Below are 15,360 nucleotides of genomic sequence, written 5' to 3' on the forward strand. Positions count from 1 at the left end.
GGGGCTCCGGACACACCAGGACTTTTGGTTCAACACCCACATGCTCGAAGCCCCCCAAGGAGGAGCATTCTGGACATACCAGGACTTTTGCCTCAGTATCCCCTCAGGCTCTCCCAAACACTATATAACTCGCCCCTAGTCTGTAACTGGTGCTCTTCTCCCCCAGGAGAAGTGCCCGGCAGGGTTTCTTTCTTCCTTTCAATAAAGCCTGTTACTCTAGTCTTTCGGACTCCCATGGATTCCAACACCCACATCATGCAATCAGTCAAGGGTGTGGGGAAAAGCTTAGTCTTAAAACTAAGCCTTAGGGCTATAACCACCCACTCTGCTTCCAGCCTCTCTCCCACACTCAATACAAACTATAAGCGAGCAAACATATGTATCATATTTACAAACTTATTTGACCAACACTTGGGTTGAAAAAGATTAACTGCAGCACTTGTCGGAGCCTAGAGTTTGCTCAGAGTAATGCCAAAAAGGTGGTTCTCAATCTTATTTGACCAAAGAATTCTTTTTCTCAAGGGACACAAATTACCTGTCCCTTAGACTCCAGTGTTGGTATTGTGGTGTCTGGGGACCATGTGGTGTCTGTGGTCTAGAGAAGTCGCTGAGATTTCCTGGGAAACACCCCGGAAGCTTCTTCCCAGAGCCCTGCAGACATATACCCTCCTGCTCACGTGGATTAACTCACATTCCTGGCTCTTCGGAAGGGAACCAGTTCACACACCAGAGCACGAGGAGAAGGGGAGGAGGAGCAGGGAGAGAGGAGCGATGGGAGAGGCCTCTCACAATTTTCTGCCAACAAAATTTGTTGAGCACCTGCTAGGGGACCCAGACCTCTGCGGATGGCGCAAATACAGAACCAAACCCGACCGTCTGGAGCAAGGCATCCCCAACTACGGCCCGCGGGCCGCATGCAGCCCCCTGAGGCCATTTATCCGGCCCCCCTACCGCACTTCCGGAAGGGGCACCTCTTTCATTGGTGGTCAGTGAGAGGAGCACTGTATGTGGCGGCCCTCCAATGGTCTGAGGGACAATGAACTGGCCCTCTGTGTAAAAAGTTTGGGGACCCCTGGCCCTGGAGCTTATGCCGCTCGTTGTATCGCCCCCTCAGAGCCTGCACCACATCCCCACCTGCCACAGGAAGTACCATGGGATTGCTTACCATGTTTGCATTTTACTATAGCTGCTGTAGAAAGGCCTTTAGAAACCAGTGTGGGTCAGAGGGTCTGGGAGGAGAGTGGGCGCCTTCTTGGCACCCTGCACATCATCACATCGTGTTGGTGAATTCCACTCTCACTCTCCCCACCTGCGGGCCCTTGTGGGGTGAGTCAGAATGTTCCACAGGGTGGTGGTCTCTGTTCGGGCAGCGGAGGGAACAGAGGGGCACAGATCAGGGGCTGTAAATAACGGTGCTTGTTCCTTACTGATCTCCCAGCTGGGCAGAGACACCTGGGTGCCCCAGTTAATAGGTGTGTGATACTGTTAATACTATTATTATTATAATTATAATTATTATTATTATTATTATAACCCTTGGGTTTTGAGCAAAGCACTCATGTCAAATGCTTTCTAAACATTTCTTCACTTGACCCTTATGGGAGGTGATAAATTATTATCACCAATTTACAGATGAGACAATTGAGCACAGAGAAGTTAAGTAATTGGCCTAGGGTCCCACAGCTAGTAAGCAGCAGAACTGGGATTTCAAGTTAGGTATTTAAAGCCCATGATTTTCTATGAGCAAGTGTATAATCTCTTGCTCTTACTAGGAATGCATAACACCTATCATGTACCCCAACCACCACCCCCCACCTGGTTATCCTCTTCACCTGAGTCAGGACATTCACCTCCCACGGGCATAGCCCTGCCTGGGGAGTCCTTGCACAGAGCCCTGGTGTCAGTGAGATGCCTGGCTGGGACCATGGAAAGGCTGACCTTGCATTTGTTTATTTAGAATGTATGAACTGAGCTGCTACTTACCTCAAGAAAAAGATCTGAAAATTTCTGTCTATGATTATGACACCTTTACCCGTGATGAAAAAGTTGGAGAAACGATCATTGATCTGGAAAACCGATTCCTTTCCCGGTTTGGGTCCCACTGTGGCATACCCGAGCAGTACTGTGTGTAAGTAGGTTTGGCCATCAATGTAGACAGTTTGCTCTATTTAGCATTAATACTGGGGAAGCTTCAGCTCTTGATCTCAATGCTTGTCTTTGTGGTATCACTGCCTCTCTGAGTCAGATACGTATGTTTTTCAGGGTATGATTATCTTCCGGAGAATCAGGGCCATAGTATTACTCAACTCCAGGGGGCGCTGGAGTCTGTGTAAAACACTGGCCCCTGTAGTAGAGCATTGCTCTGTGGGGATGGCAAATCAGAGAACTGGTCTCCTTGCTGCCTTCTTAACCTCTCTTCTTGATGCCAGAGACTGAGAGCAGGCAGTGTGTGATGGCAGGAATTTTCTGCCCTTTGGAAACAAGGATTCCCGATGCCCCCCCACCACCACCACTACCAGTTGATCAATGTTGTGTTGTCCCTCTTCACCTGAGTGCTTTTCCACAGTATCTAATGAGATCCTATTGTGAGTATGGTGATCTCAGTTAAACTCGTTTTTACAAAGGAGGAAATGGAAGGGGAAAGAGGATCAATTGGCTGAGCCCAAAATAATTGTGGATTTTAGGTCTTTGAAACAGATTTCTAGGCAAAGCTGAAGTGTAGAGCACATTCCTGGCTTCCTCGCTACCTGGGGCACCTATAAGTGTGTGAGTGTGTTGGTTGATTCCAAGAAGAATCTGTGTGCCCTGCAGTAACTCGGGTGCGCGTGTCATTCCCAGTTCTGGAGTAAATGCCTGGCGAGATCAACTGAGACCAACACAACTGCTTAAAAACGTAGCCAGATTCAAAGGCTTCCCACCACCCATCCTTTCCGAAGATGGGAGTAGAATCAGATATGGAGGACGAGACCACAGTTTGGATGAATTTGGTAAGCATGTTGCCATGGATTGCAAGCTGGTTATAAAGCTTTAACAATCCATTTCTATTGCTGTGTTTGCTTTGGGGAGGGTTTCCGGCAGAGCAGTACCCTAATTATACCACAGGGGACTCTACACACAACTATCTAACAAAAGCCCCATTATGTAGGGTTTTGCTGTCATGTCAAGTGTCAAAGTGGACACATTTTCTTGTCTGTCTTATGTTTCACTTGACCTTTTTAGGTCATAGCCATTCGAACTTTAAACACAAAGTTCTAGTGATTAACTAATTTCCATGTAATGCAAAGTGCTCAGATGGTAATGCAAGAAATTTCTCTTCCAAGTTTACTTCATCATTCTTCCAGCCCTTCTCCGAGAAGGCTCAGGGATGCATGGGGTTAGTCACGAGAATCTGCTAAGTTCACATCTGGCTCATGAGCAAGCTTTGGGTCTTATTCTTTCTCAAGCAGGAATTTATAATACAGTCTGCCCTGACACAAACAACTAGCTGCACTGTGACAAAGACTGAAATAAGCTTAATGAACTAGAACATAAGAGCTACAGTATGATCCAGTGTTGTGTAAGGAAGGAGGGCTTCCCAGAGGGGGTGGCAGTGGGATTTGCCTTGAGGGTTCACAGGATATCCAAAGAAAGCTGAGCAAAGACACATGGGAGTGAAAGTGCTCCTGGATCCCCATCCGTTTATTCTTGATGTTGTAAGAAATACATTTTGTCTTTCCTTTTGGAGAAGACTTAGTCAATATCCGGAATGATTAGATGTTTAAGAAATGTTGAGGCTGCTTTTAACATGAGAACTTGCAAAAGGGATTAGGAAAAAACAGGCAGGCAACATGGCCTCGTGGATGAGCGTTCCCCAAAAGAATCAAAAAAGTAATCCCCCAAAGCTGTATCAGCCATGAGAACTGTTCCAGTTTCCACTGTTATGTGACAAATTACCCTAAAACTTAGCAGCTGAAAACAACCATTTTGTTTTGCACCCAGTTTTGCGGGTCAGGATTTCAGGAAGGGTTCGGCGGTTCTCACTCGAGTGCTCCTGCAGCTGAGTGCTGTCAGATGTCAGCTGGGGCTGCAGCCATCCGAAGGGTTGACTGCGCTGGAAGTCCAGGGTGGCTCACTGGCATGGCTGGCCCTTGATGCTGGTCCTTGGCCAGGAGCTCAGCTGGGGCTCATGATCAGAGCACCTACTCAGGTTTTTTTAACAGGACAGTCTCTGGGTCCCCAGGCTTTTTTCACAGTGGACAGCATCCCCCAGCTCAAGCACCCCAGGAGGACCAGGCAGGAGCCACGTGGCTTGTTATGCCCAGCCTCGGAAGTCACACAGCATCCTTTCTTCAGTCTCCAGACTCGGAGAGAGGATAAAGACACCCCTGCCCCAATGGGAGGAGTGTCAGAAAATTTACGGCAATATGTTTTAAATGCCACAGTGATGCTAGCTGCTGTGACAGTTGAACTTATAAATTTCAATGGCTTAACACAATCAAAGTTTATTCTCATAAATTCAAAACAAGTATTCCTACAAGTCAGAGGTGAGTCCAGTTGGGGCAAAGCCCCTTGGTCAGGAGCTATTTCTTTCTTTTTTTTTTCTGAAGCTGGAAGCGGAGAGGCAGTCAGACAGACTCCCACATGTGCCTGACCGGGATCCACCTGGCACGCCCACCAGGGGGCGATGCTCTGCCCCTCCGGGGCGTCGCTCTGCCGTGACCAGAGCCACTGTAGCGCCTGAGGCAGAGGCCATTGAGCCATCCCCAGCGCCCGGGCCATCTTTGCTCCAATGGAGCCTTGGCTGTAGGAGGGGAAGAGAGAGACAGAGAGGAAAAAGAGGGGGAGGGAGGAGAAGCAGATGGGCGCTTCTCCTGTGTGCCCTGGCCGGGAATCGAACCCGGGACTCCTGCACGCCAGGCCGACGCCCTACCACTGAGCCAACCAGCTAGGGCCAGGAGCTATTTCTATCAATGACACCTTCATATATCGAAGTTTGGACACTGGCACTGCCTGATCACTTTGCAAAGTCTGGGATAAAGTGCTGAGGATCCCTCAGGCAACCTGGCCAAACTGTTCCTGGCTGCTCATCCCTGATTCAATGTCGCTTCCCATTCCAGAAGCCAACAAAGTCCTGCACCAGCACCTCGGCACCCCTGATGAGCGCCTCGCTCTGCACATCCTCAGGACCCAGGGGCTGGTCCCTGAGCACGTGGAAACAAGGACTTTGCACAGCACCTTCCAGCCCAACATCTCCCAGGTAAAGGGGCTCCCTGCCTCGGAAGATCCACCACCCAACCCCTCACGTAGAGGCGGTGCTGACACGACTCGTCTCTTTTCTCTCTTTTGGATACTTTTAGATATGCAAGTAGTAGAAATGAGACTCAGATTAGCTTCATCCCAAAGGGGTATTTATTGAAAGAATTTTCAGGTAACTCACTAAATCCAGCCAGGAGAGTGACGATGACTCAGAACAAACTCGGAGCAGGACCTCTCCCTGTTTCCCGTCTGTTTCTCTCTCTGAGTTTTCCTTAGTCTGCACTGTTCCTGTAGCACCTTCCCGTGTGTAAGAATAATGCCCACAGCCTCTGAGTTTGGGGGTTATAATGTAGTCCCGTCTACTTCCAGATGTGGAAAGGATAGGTTGCCCCACCTTGGCCCAGTTGTCCGCTATTGGATCACTTGGCTGTAGCCAGGAGGCAGGGCCTGGGAAAGCAACTGCGCTTGGCCTGGCGTGGGTGAGGCGGTGCCATCTGACCAAAGAGCCAGGGGAAAAGCCAGGCCACAGGGCGCAAGACGGCTCGTCACAGGGACACGTGGAGAGTGCTGAGGGGGGTCAGTATCCAGAACCTGGGTAGCAGTTTCCAGGGAAGCAAGGAGAGATATGGCAAACGACAAAATAATCCAAGACGATGCTTGCTGTAATGAAGATGCCCAGGCTGTGTCTGCAGAGACTCGGGGTCGATAGGGCCCGGCTGGGGCTGAGAGTCTGCATTTTAACAAGTACCCGGAGGGTTCTGATGCAGGTGGCTAGGAAATCCCGCTTTCAGAAATAATAATCTAATAGATGCAAATGTTACTGACTCAGAAGGCAGAATTGTGAGCAAGCTGATCTCTAAAAAGTGGGTTTACTACGTTATTTTGTAATTCACTTCTTGCTTTTATTCTGTTCCACATTTCATTTCTTCTCTTATTATTCTTCCTCCCCCAAAGAAACCATTCTTCCTCCTCTCTTCCCTCCCACCTTCAACTGAATAAAATCTCAAGAAATTACAAAGCAAGGAAGATTGCTCCTTGGGAATCCACCAGCACCAACCTTCTACACCTTCTCACCTTCCCTCCCCCGCCCCATCACCTCTACCTACCGAATTGGACAGGCTGTGGCTGAGTCTTAGGAGACACGTGGATGCCTAATGTTCTGCTGTGAGCTTGATGTATTGTAGAACCTCGAGCCCTAGAGAGTAATTGGAAGAGTCAGGATCACAGAAAGTATATCCTTTTTCAAGAGTTCCAGTTCATTCACTTTGCTCACAATGTATAGGAAGCCAATCTCGTGGTTTCCCTGGCAACCTTCTTAAAGACCAGTCTGTTTTTGTCATGAAGGCAGAGTCTACAGAACCTCCAAAAAGCAGTTTGGGGAATTTAAATTGGTTTGTATGGTTGATATAGTTTGTTAATGGCCTTCTTCGTCTGTCTGGAAGAACAGCCCAGTCAGATGGATGGGCCTGGTCTGTGGCTGTCAAAGACCTGAGGGGCCTCGCCAAGATGGCGGTCCCCGTGTCAGCCAGGCTCACCCTCCTGCCGCCTTCAGACTTCCTCCTCCGCTGTGGGCACTAATGAACCACTGTCCTCAATGCTGGGGAACAGGAATGTTCTTGTCATTGTTTGAGTCTCTGCTTTGGAAGTGCTATGTTGCAAGTCTTTCTTTTACAAAATTAAATACCATTTTACATTATTTTGATTTTCTGTCTTGAGATAAGTGAAAAAACCCTTGTGTGTCACGAACCCAAGGCTGATATCAAGTAGACAATGTGATGCTGAATAGAGTGACAGCTTGAGAACTGTTCTGAGAGTAAGGGACCCACCTTTATGTGGTTGTAAGAGGGGGTGTAGGCCCTGGCCGGTTGGCTCAGCGGTAGAGCGTCAGCCTGGCGTGCGGGGGACCCGGGTTCGATTCCCGGCCAGGGCACATAGGAGAAGCGCCCATTTGCTTCTCCACCCCCCCCTCCTTCCTCTCTGTCTCTCTCTTCCCCTCCCGCAGCCGAGGCTCCATTGGAGCAAAGATGGCCCGGGCACTGGGGATGGGGATGGCTCCTTGGCCTCTGCCCCAGGCGCTGGAGTGGCTCTGGTCGCGGCAGAGCGATGCCCCGGAGGGGCAGAGCATCGCCCCCTGGTGGGCAGAGCTTCGCCCCTGGTGGGCGTGCCGGGTGGATCCCAGTCGGGCGCATGCGGGAGTCTGTCTGACTTCCTCTCCCCGTTTCCAGCTTCAGAAAGAAAAAAAAAAAAAAGAGGGGTTGTATATGTGTGTATGTGACTGTTTGTGTGCAGGTGTGTGTGTGTTGGAGGTTGTGTGAGCAATGGGGAGGCCCTCATTTTATTAACCAGGGAGGCCTAACACACAGGTAGGGATGTGCAGCCAGCGGACTCCCGGGTGGGTAGGGAGTGGGTGGTCTAAATGACACTGAATATATAAGATTCACCTTGATTTGCTCTTGCACTTTTTTTTTTTTTTTTGGTCACCTACATGGACTAATAAATTAGCAGGCCCAAAGAAATAGTTTCACCTAGGAAATATGAATGAAAATTGTAGTCTCTACTACCTGTAACTTTATTTCTCTTTTCATTTTTGAATGGCTTAGGGAAAACTTCAGATGTGGGTGGATGTTTTCCCCAAGAGTTTGGGGCCACCAGGCCCTCCTTTCAACATCACACCCCGGAAAGCCAAGAAGTAAGTAACCTTGAGACCCTGCTACATTGGCCTGGGGTCTGGGTGCAGGATCAGAAGAAAAAGTATCTTCAAAATGTGCTCATTTTTAGATTCTACCTACGTGTAGTCATCTGGAATACCAAGGACGTTATCTTGGACGAGAAAAGCATCACAGGAGAGGAAATGAGTGACATCTATATCAAAGGGTAAGGTTAGCATGCAAGCACCTTTGACAAATTCAGGCAATGAAACATACTCGTTCCTTCGTTAGTTTTCATTGTTGAAGATGTTCACTGTAAGGTTCTTGATTACTTGAAGGTATTTTATCTCACTGATACAATCTACTTAGGAAGTTCCAGGGAAATAAAGGCAGAGAGAGCAGAAGGAAAGGGAAACCTGTATGAATCTTATTTACAAGCAGAAGCACCTATAGACTATAAGAACTGATGCATATCTTTTTTCAGAGAGAGAGACAGGAAGAAGGGGGGGGAGAGAGCGAGAAGCATCAACTCATAGGTGCATAACTTTAGCTGTTCGTTGATTGTTTCTTGTACATTCCTTGACTGGGGGCCCAAGCAGAGCTTGTGATCCCTTGCTCAAGCCAGTGAGCTTGGGTTCAAATCAGTAGCCTTTGGGCTCAAGCCAGTGATCATGGGGTCATGTCAATAATCCCCCGCTCAAGCTAGTGAGTCTGTGCTCAAGCCAGTGACCTCAGGGTTTCAAAATGGGACCTCAGGATCCCAGATCAACACTGTATCCACTGTGCCACCACCAGTCAGGTCTGATACATATTTCTTCATTTCTTTATAAAAAGTGGGTTTGTTGAGATGATTAAGCAGATTTATTATTTCTGAGACTTCTTAGTCATGCAGTTCATTTTTATTATTCTTGGTACCTTGAATAACCAGCTTTAGAAATATGAAAAATCTTCCAAGATTTCATCTAATCTCCATGGAAAAGAGAAAACCTTAGCAGAATTTTTTTAAAAATCATTGATTCTACTAACCTTTACTGAGTGTCTGCATCCAACCTATAAAGAGTCACAGTTGTTCATTATTCTGTTACTTGCATAATTCAGTTTCAAGTAGTTCATATAAATATTTAATGTTGTGCCTTGGTCATAGATGACAAGCACAGAATGGCATAGTGATTAAGAAGCCAGACTCTGGAGTTTAACTCACTAGGTTGAAACCCTGGTAGTCCCCCTACTAGCTGGACTCGCTGTAAGCTCACTGTTCCTCATCTGTAGAATGGAGATAATGTGAATATCTACTACTTGGGGATATTACTCAAAGCATTTAGAATAGTGCCTGGCAAATAATGCACAATATGTGTATTAGTTAGAGTTCTCCAGAGAAACAGAACAAAAGGGGAGAGAAAGAGGGGGGGGGAGAGAGAGAAGGAGGAATTGGCTGACATGATTATGGAGGCTGAGAGTCCCATAGTCTGCCACCTGCAGGTCAGGAGAAGAAAAAATGAGATATCTCAGTTCAATCAATAAGGCAGAAAAAGGGATGAATCCTCCTCTTTCTTCCTTACATTGCCCACCCACGCTGAGGAGGGAAATCTACTTCACTGAGTCCACTGATTCAAATTCTAATCTCATCCAGAAACACTCCAAAATAATGTTTCATCTGGGCACCCCATAGCTAGTCACACTGACACATAAAATTAACTGTTATGCTATGTGAGTGTTAGCTAGTATTATTAGTATTTCACATAGACTGCGTTAGCTTCTTTGGTCTGTAAAAAGATAAGACTTGTTGAACATATTTATAAAGTGAGAGCAAAGTTTCACTTTGATCCCAACTGGCCTTCAGTCAAAACTTCAACATTTAGGTTCTCTATAAACCTGGACTGTTTCATCAACTTCATTATTCTTTCTCATTTCAAGCTCATTACTATTCCCAATGGAAAACTTATCTCAGCGAATTATATATATGCAAATTAATTTGACTATCATAAACATTTTTTTTTTCAAATTAGGGAAACAAACACAGGTAATACTAGACTGAAAAGAAAGTCCCCTAATGAAAGAATAAAGCACAAACTAACATAGATAAGAGCGCAATGGTTACCAGGGGGAGGGGAAAGTGGGAGAGGGAGAGGGTGGTGGGAGGGGAGGGGCATAAAGAAAACCAAATGAAAGGTGACAGAGGACAATTTGACTTTGGGTGATGGGTATACAACATAATCAAATGTCAAAATGATCTGGAGATGTTTTCTCTAAATCTGTGTGCTCTAGTTGACCAATGTCCCCTCGTTAAAATTAATTGTCTAAATAAAACTATTTAAAAAAAAAGAAGCACAACGTAAAGCACTAGGTCATACTTGGAATTAAAATCTAAATACTGGCCTGACCGTGGTGGCGCAGTGGATAAAGCATTAACCTGGAAACACTGAGGTTGCCGGTTCAAAACCCTGGCTTGCCTGGTCAAGGCACATATGGGAGTTGATGCTTCCTGCTCCTCCCCCTTCTCTCTCTCTCTCTCTCTCTCTCTCTCTATCTCCCCCCTCCTCTCTAAAATGAATAAATTAAAAAAAATCTAAATACTGTATGTGAAAAGATAGATAATGCAGAAATAACATGCCTAAACTACCCACATATGGCATTATATACAAAGTCATATATATGTGTGCACAAATACATAAACGTAGGGTAGTTAACTTGTTTTAAAATTAAAATGTGAAATATTCATACATAAAGTTAAATGTGAAAAGATTCACTACAGGGGATGAATGTCAGAGGGAAGATGAGGATAACACTTGGGGCAAAGATGGGGCTGGGTCAAGATGTGAAGCCCCGCCTGACCAGGCGGTGGTGCAGTGGATAGAGCGTCAGACTGGGATGTGGAGGACCCAGGTTCGAGGCCCCAAGGTCGCCAGCTTGAGTGCGGGCTCTTCTGGTTTGAGCAAGGCTCACCAACTTGAGCCCAAGGTCACCGGCTTGAGCAAGGGGTCACTTGGTCTGCTGTAGCCCCCCACCTCCCCATCAAGGCACATTTGAGAAAGCAATCAATGAACAACTAAGGTGCCGCAATGAAGAATTGATGCTTCTCATCTCTCTCCCTTCCTGTCTCTCTGTCCCTGTCTGTCCCTCTCTCTGTCTCTGTCACACACACACAAAAAAAGATAATGAAGCCCCTGAGGTCCTAGCCAAGAGTGTGCACTCTCTTCAGTGAATTAGTTTAAAAGCTTAAAAGTTAACTGTGAAAAGGAATTTTTCACTAAGTTACCTAGTCCATTAACTGACCAGCAAAAAGTAAAACTACTGTAGTTAAGTGATGTTAATCCCACTACTAACAATAGATCTAATGTTAGCATTTTCTAGTCCCCGTGGTCCTTTGAGGCAGAGTAACAAGCCTGGACTTTGGAATCAGACAGACTGGAAGTTATACCTAATTCTGTCTGTTACTGGTTCTGTGAGCTTGTATAAGTTAGAGGGCCTCTCTGAACCTCAGTTTCCTCATCTGAGAAATGCAGCGAGACATACAGTTGGGAAGAATAAAATAAGGCATGCTAAGTCCCTGGTTCATAGCAGATAATTGTAAACTTGAGTTAAGGATTTCTTCCTTCCCATTCTGACCCTTCCAAGTTGCGATCTATCCTCATGCTGACCATGTGAAGGGAGCACATATCATTCGCCTCATTTTACCAATGGGAGGTGAAGCTCAGCGAGTCAGTGGCACACAGGCTCACAGCCAGCCTGTCTCCTACCAAGAATCTCTGTCTGTGGGGTCCAGGCATCAACGTTTTCAAAAGCTCCCCAGTTGATTCCAATGCATTTTTAATGCGCAGTCAGTGTTGAGAACCATGCACTCAACCACTTTACCAGCCTAAAATCCAGTGTTCCCCTTGCTTCCAAACCAGGAGTTTGCCAAGTAGCAGGCAAATGTGACAACAACTTCTTCCCAGGCATGTTCATTCATTTATTCCTTCAACAGGTATTTAATTAGTGTCTGCTATGTGCCAGGCACAAGTCAGGGAAACTTTTCAAATGGCAAAAGATGAAAAATAACAACTCATATCTCCCTCGCTAGTCTCATTAATATGATCAGAGTGAATCTCAGAATAATAATAATAAAAAGGAAGCTGTAAGATTGAGTCGTGCCTGTTTTGTTTGCTTATGTAAAATATGGAAAAGGAAATGCTAAAATTTAGAACTAACTCATATTTCTTGAGCCTATCAGCAGCGATGACAGACACTGATGAGTTATAGTTAGGAAGACTAAAAGCATGGCCAGCGAGCACCAGCATTCCCAAAATAGAAGCTAAGTTGTTGATATTTTCCAGAAAATTTCACCTTATCCCTGTTAACTGAAGTCTAAAGGGTTTCCTGCTTTGGTTTTAGAGGAATTATGTTTTATTTGGCTACCACCTGTGTTGGATGCAACAGAGCGCCTCCCCTTCATAAATCAGCCCCCAGCTCCATAGATAACTGGAAGCTACCCAAGAAAAGTGTATTAATTCTCCTGCCCTTCACTCTAATCACTGCACAATTTTGCGGCTAGATTACCTGTCAATCACACGAAGCTAAGTCTGTTTGCCTCTGCTTTTCAGCTGGATTCCTGGCAATGAAGAAAACAAACAGAAAACAGATGTCCATTACAGGTCCTTGGATGGCGAAGGGAATTTTAACTGGAGATTTGTTTTCCCATTTGACTACCTCCCAGCTGAACAACTCTGTATCGTTGCTAAAAAAGTAAGCTCTGAAATGTGCCAGTGGGAAGTGAATGTCATGGGTCTGCCTTAACCAGACACTCGAGAATGCTGGAGCCGCTCAGCACCCGGCAGTCATGAGTCCAGCTCCCCCTTGGTACAGACGGGCACTCTGAGATGCACAGAGGTGTAGATGCTTGCCCAGGGTCACACAGCTATGATCGCTGTTTGTGTAGTTAGAAGTACATGGAACACAACTTTTCTTGCTCTAACATGTTGGGGGGGGGGGGTGGATCTGGTAAAGGGTGGACATGGAGGTCCGTATCATTGTATTCCTCAACCCCAGTTGTATGTTCCTGTCACCAGAAAACCAGTTTCTTCCATGATAAGCAGAACTGTTCAACTAGTTAACCAAACAGGCAAAATATTCAAGTAGGTGAAATTCCCCCTCCTTCAGAAGCACTTTTATGAGGGTTCAGGGCCCTGGTGATCTTATTTTGTAAGGTTCTCAGTTACAAAACTCAACTCGAACTGGCTTATACCAAGAAAGTGATTTGTTGGTTCACGTTACTAAAAAATCCAGGGTTGGCTGGCTTCAGGAATGCCTGGGTCCCAGGTTGAAATAATGTCTTTAGAAATTGCTCTCACTTCTCCACCCCTCTGCTCGGCCTTCTTCCGTGGGCCTCCTTCCCTGGTGGAGGCCCGGCTCTCAACCTGCACCCTCAGCAACTCAGCAGAAAGAGAAGAGAGAAGAGCCTGACTGCGCCCACCAGACTTCTGGGATTGGGCCTCACTGTGTTTGCCGGTTTGGGGTCACGTGCTAGTTCCTGAACCAACCAGTGCTGCCTGGGGGCGTAGCTCCGATTGGCCAGGCTCTGCAGTAAAAGATGGAGTCAGTTCTTCCCAAATTGCACGGACTAGTGGAAGGGACTTTCCAAGAAAAATCTGAGTGCTTTCATCCCCAAATGGGACCTAAAACCTGGGCAGGCAATAATAACAGGCGCCTTTTATAGGTCCCCCTTCCCATTTCTGCACCCACATTCTATAAACTTCCCCTAAATCTTCCTGGTCACCTCTCCTCCCCACACTCACACCTGATTAAAATATACCTGCCTCTGTCCCTGCCCCCTGCGGGCCCTACTCAGTGTTGATGCTGAAGTGAGCCCCTTTCCGTGCCAGGTGAGACGAATGCTTTCCAAGGGCACTTTCTAGAGACACGGAGCTCAACCTGATGTCGAGGGAGGCACACTCTCAGATGGTGAAGCAGACCGGGGTGGGGAAGGTGAGGGCTTTGGGTCAGGTGAGCCTTTGGTTAAGTTACTTTTCCGAGTTACCCGCATCTGGAGCTAGATCCTCTCATCCCTGAGTGATACTTGGAGCATGAGCCCACACTGGACAGTCAGGTGGGGCCAGACGGCAACAGAGGGGCCCTGCAAAGGGGAACATTCCTGGAATGTCATCTGAAAAACAAGAAACAACCCAAGAATCTTCCTTCAAATCATGAAGCCTCGGGGACTTCCCTTTCTTCTGGGGCCAGAGGAACTTAGGTGCAATTAGGCGGTGCAGGTGTTGTTATTTTGTGGCTAATATCACAAGGACCAGTGGAGAGAACTTGGAGGACCCTACACGCTCCTCCTTCCTCCGTACCATAGAGTATGAGGGATCCGGGTCTTCGTTGGCCAAAGCATGTAAAACCCAGCAATATTTTTTTGTTGTTGTTCTGAAGCTGGAAACGGGGAGATACAGTCAGACAGACTCCCACATGCGCCCGACCGGGATCCACCCGGCACGCCCACCAGGGGCGACGCTCTGCCCACCAGGGGTGATGCTCTGCCCCTCCGGGGCGTCGCTCTGTTGCAACCAGAGCCACTCTAGCGCCTGGGGCAGAGGCCACAGAGCCATCCCCAGCGCCCGGGCCATCTTTGCTCCAATGGAGCCTTGGCTGCGGGAGGGGAAGAGAGAGACAGAGAGGAAGGAGAGGGGGAGGGGTGGAGAAGCAGATGGGCGCTTCTCCTATGTTTCCTGGCCAGGAATCGAACCCGGGTCCCCCGCACGCCAGGCCGACGCTCTACTGCTGAGCCAACCGGCCAGGGCCCCAGCAATATTTTTTTAAAAGCCAAAAATGCTAGGGCATTTTAAATCTGCAGTGCTCAAAGAGTGAGATCCGTGCCCCCATGCAAGGAGTGTGCTCAGGCAGCGTGTGGGCGGGCAGAAGAAACACCCAGCAGGTGGTACTGTGGGCTGGCCTAGAACATCCTGGCTCCGGGAGGGTAATCTAAACAGGTCAAAATGGTCTTCAAGGGGGAGATATAATCACTACCAAACTCCAGGGGCGGCAGCAGGAAGTCACACCGATAAGGGCCTGGCAGGAAACCTTCTGTTAGTAAACTGCCAGGAGCATCCTTTTTGTCACCCAGCTGGTGGCCTTGAGATGTCCTGGGGAGCCCAACCGTCCTCCATGGGCATGGGTGGAATGGTAGAGCCGAGGGGAGAGGGTTTTAGGTTGGGGTTGGAAGGAGGGAAAAATCCCCCTGCCTTGATACTGGCATTTCCAAGGGGAGGGTTTCAGGATACAATAACCAGTGTAATTTGGTTTGTCTGCTTCTCTTGTCATTTTAGGAGCATTTCTGGAGTATTGACCAGACTGAATTTCGGGTGCCACCCAGACTGATCGTTCAGATATGGGATAATGACAAGTTTTCTCTGGATGACTACTTGGGTAGGATTTATACTTGGAGACTTTTCTTTAGGAAATTGTACTTGAAATTAGTGAAATCAAAACTTGGAATGAATTATTT

At 47.3% G+C, this 15,360-nt stretch overlaps 1 protein-coding gene across 5 annotated transcripts in view; it reads left to right on the forward strand.

The window, feature by feature from the left end:
* The window catches only part of MYOF (myoferlin), a 184,013-nt gene that overhangs the window by 160,522 nt on the left and 8,131 nt on the right, over nt 1-15,360 (forward strand). For all 5 annotated transcript variants that reach the window (XM_066355315.1, XM_066355318.1, XM_066355319.1 and 2 more), the window contains 7 exons: nt 1,958-2,128; nt 2,839-2,987; nt 5,097-5,236; nt 7,836-7,924; nt 8,014-8,109; nt 12,464-12,605; nt 15,182-15,281. In XM_066355315.1, the coding sequence (XP_066211412.1) occupies nt 1,958-2,128; nt 2,839-2,987; nt 5,097-5,236; nt 7,836-7,924; nt 8,014-8,109; nt 12,464-12,605; nt 15,182-15,281 (887 nt within the window). The remainder of the gene's footprint in view (nt 1-1,957; nt 2,129-2,838; nt 2,988-5,096; nt 5,237-7,835; nt 7,925-8,013; nt 8,110-12,463; nt 12,606-15,181; nt 15,282-15,360) is intronic.

This window comes from Saccopteryx leptura, chromosome 13 (assembly GCF_036850995.1).
Source record: "Saccopteryx leptura isolate mSacLep1 chromosome 13, mSacLep1_pri_phased_curated, whole genome shotgun sequence".
Classification (NCBI taxonomy): Eukaryota; Metazoa; Chordata; class Mammalia; order Chiroptera; family Emballonuridae; genus Saccopteryx; species Saccopteryx leptura.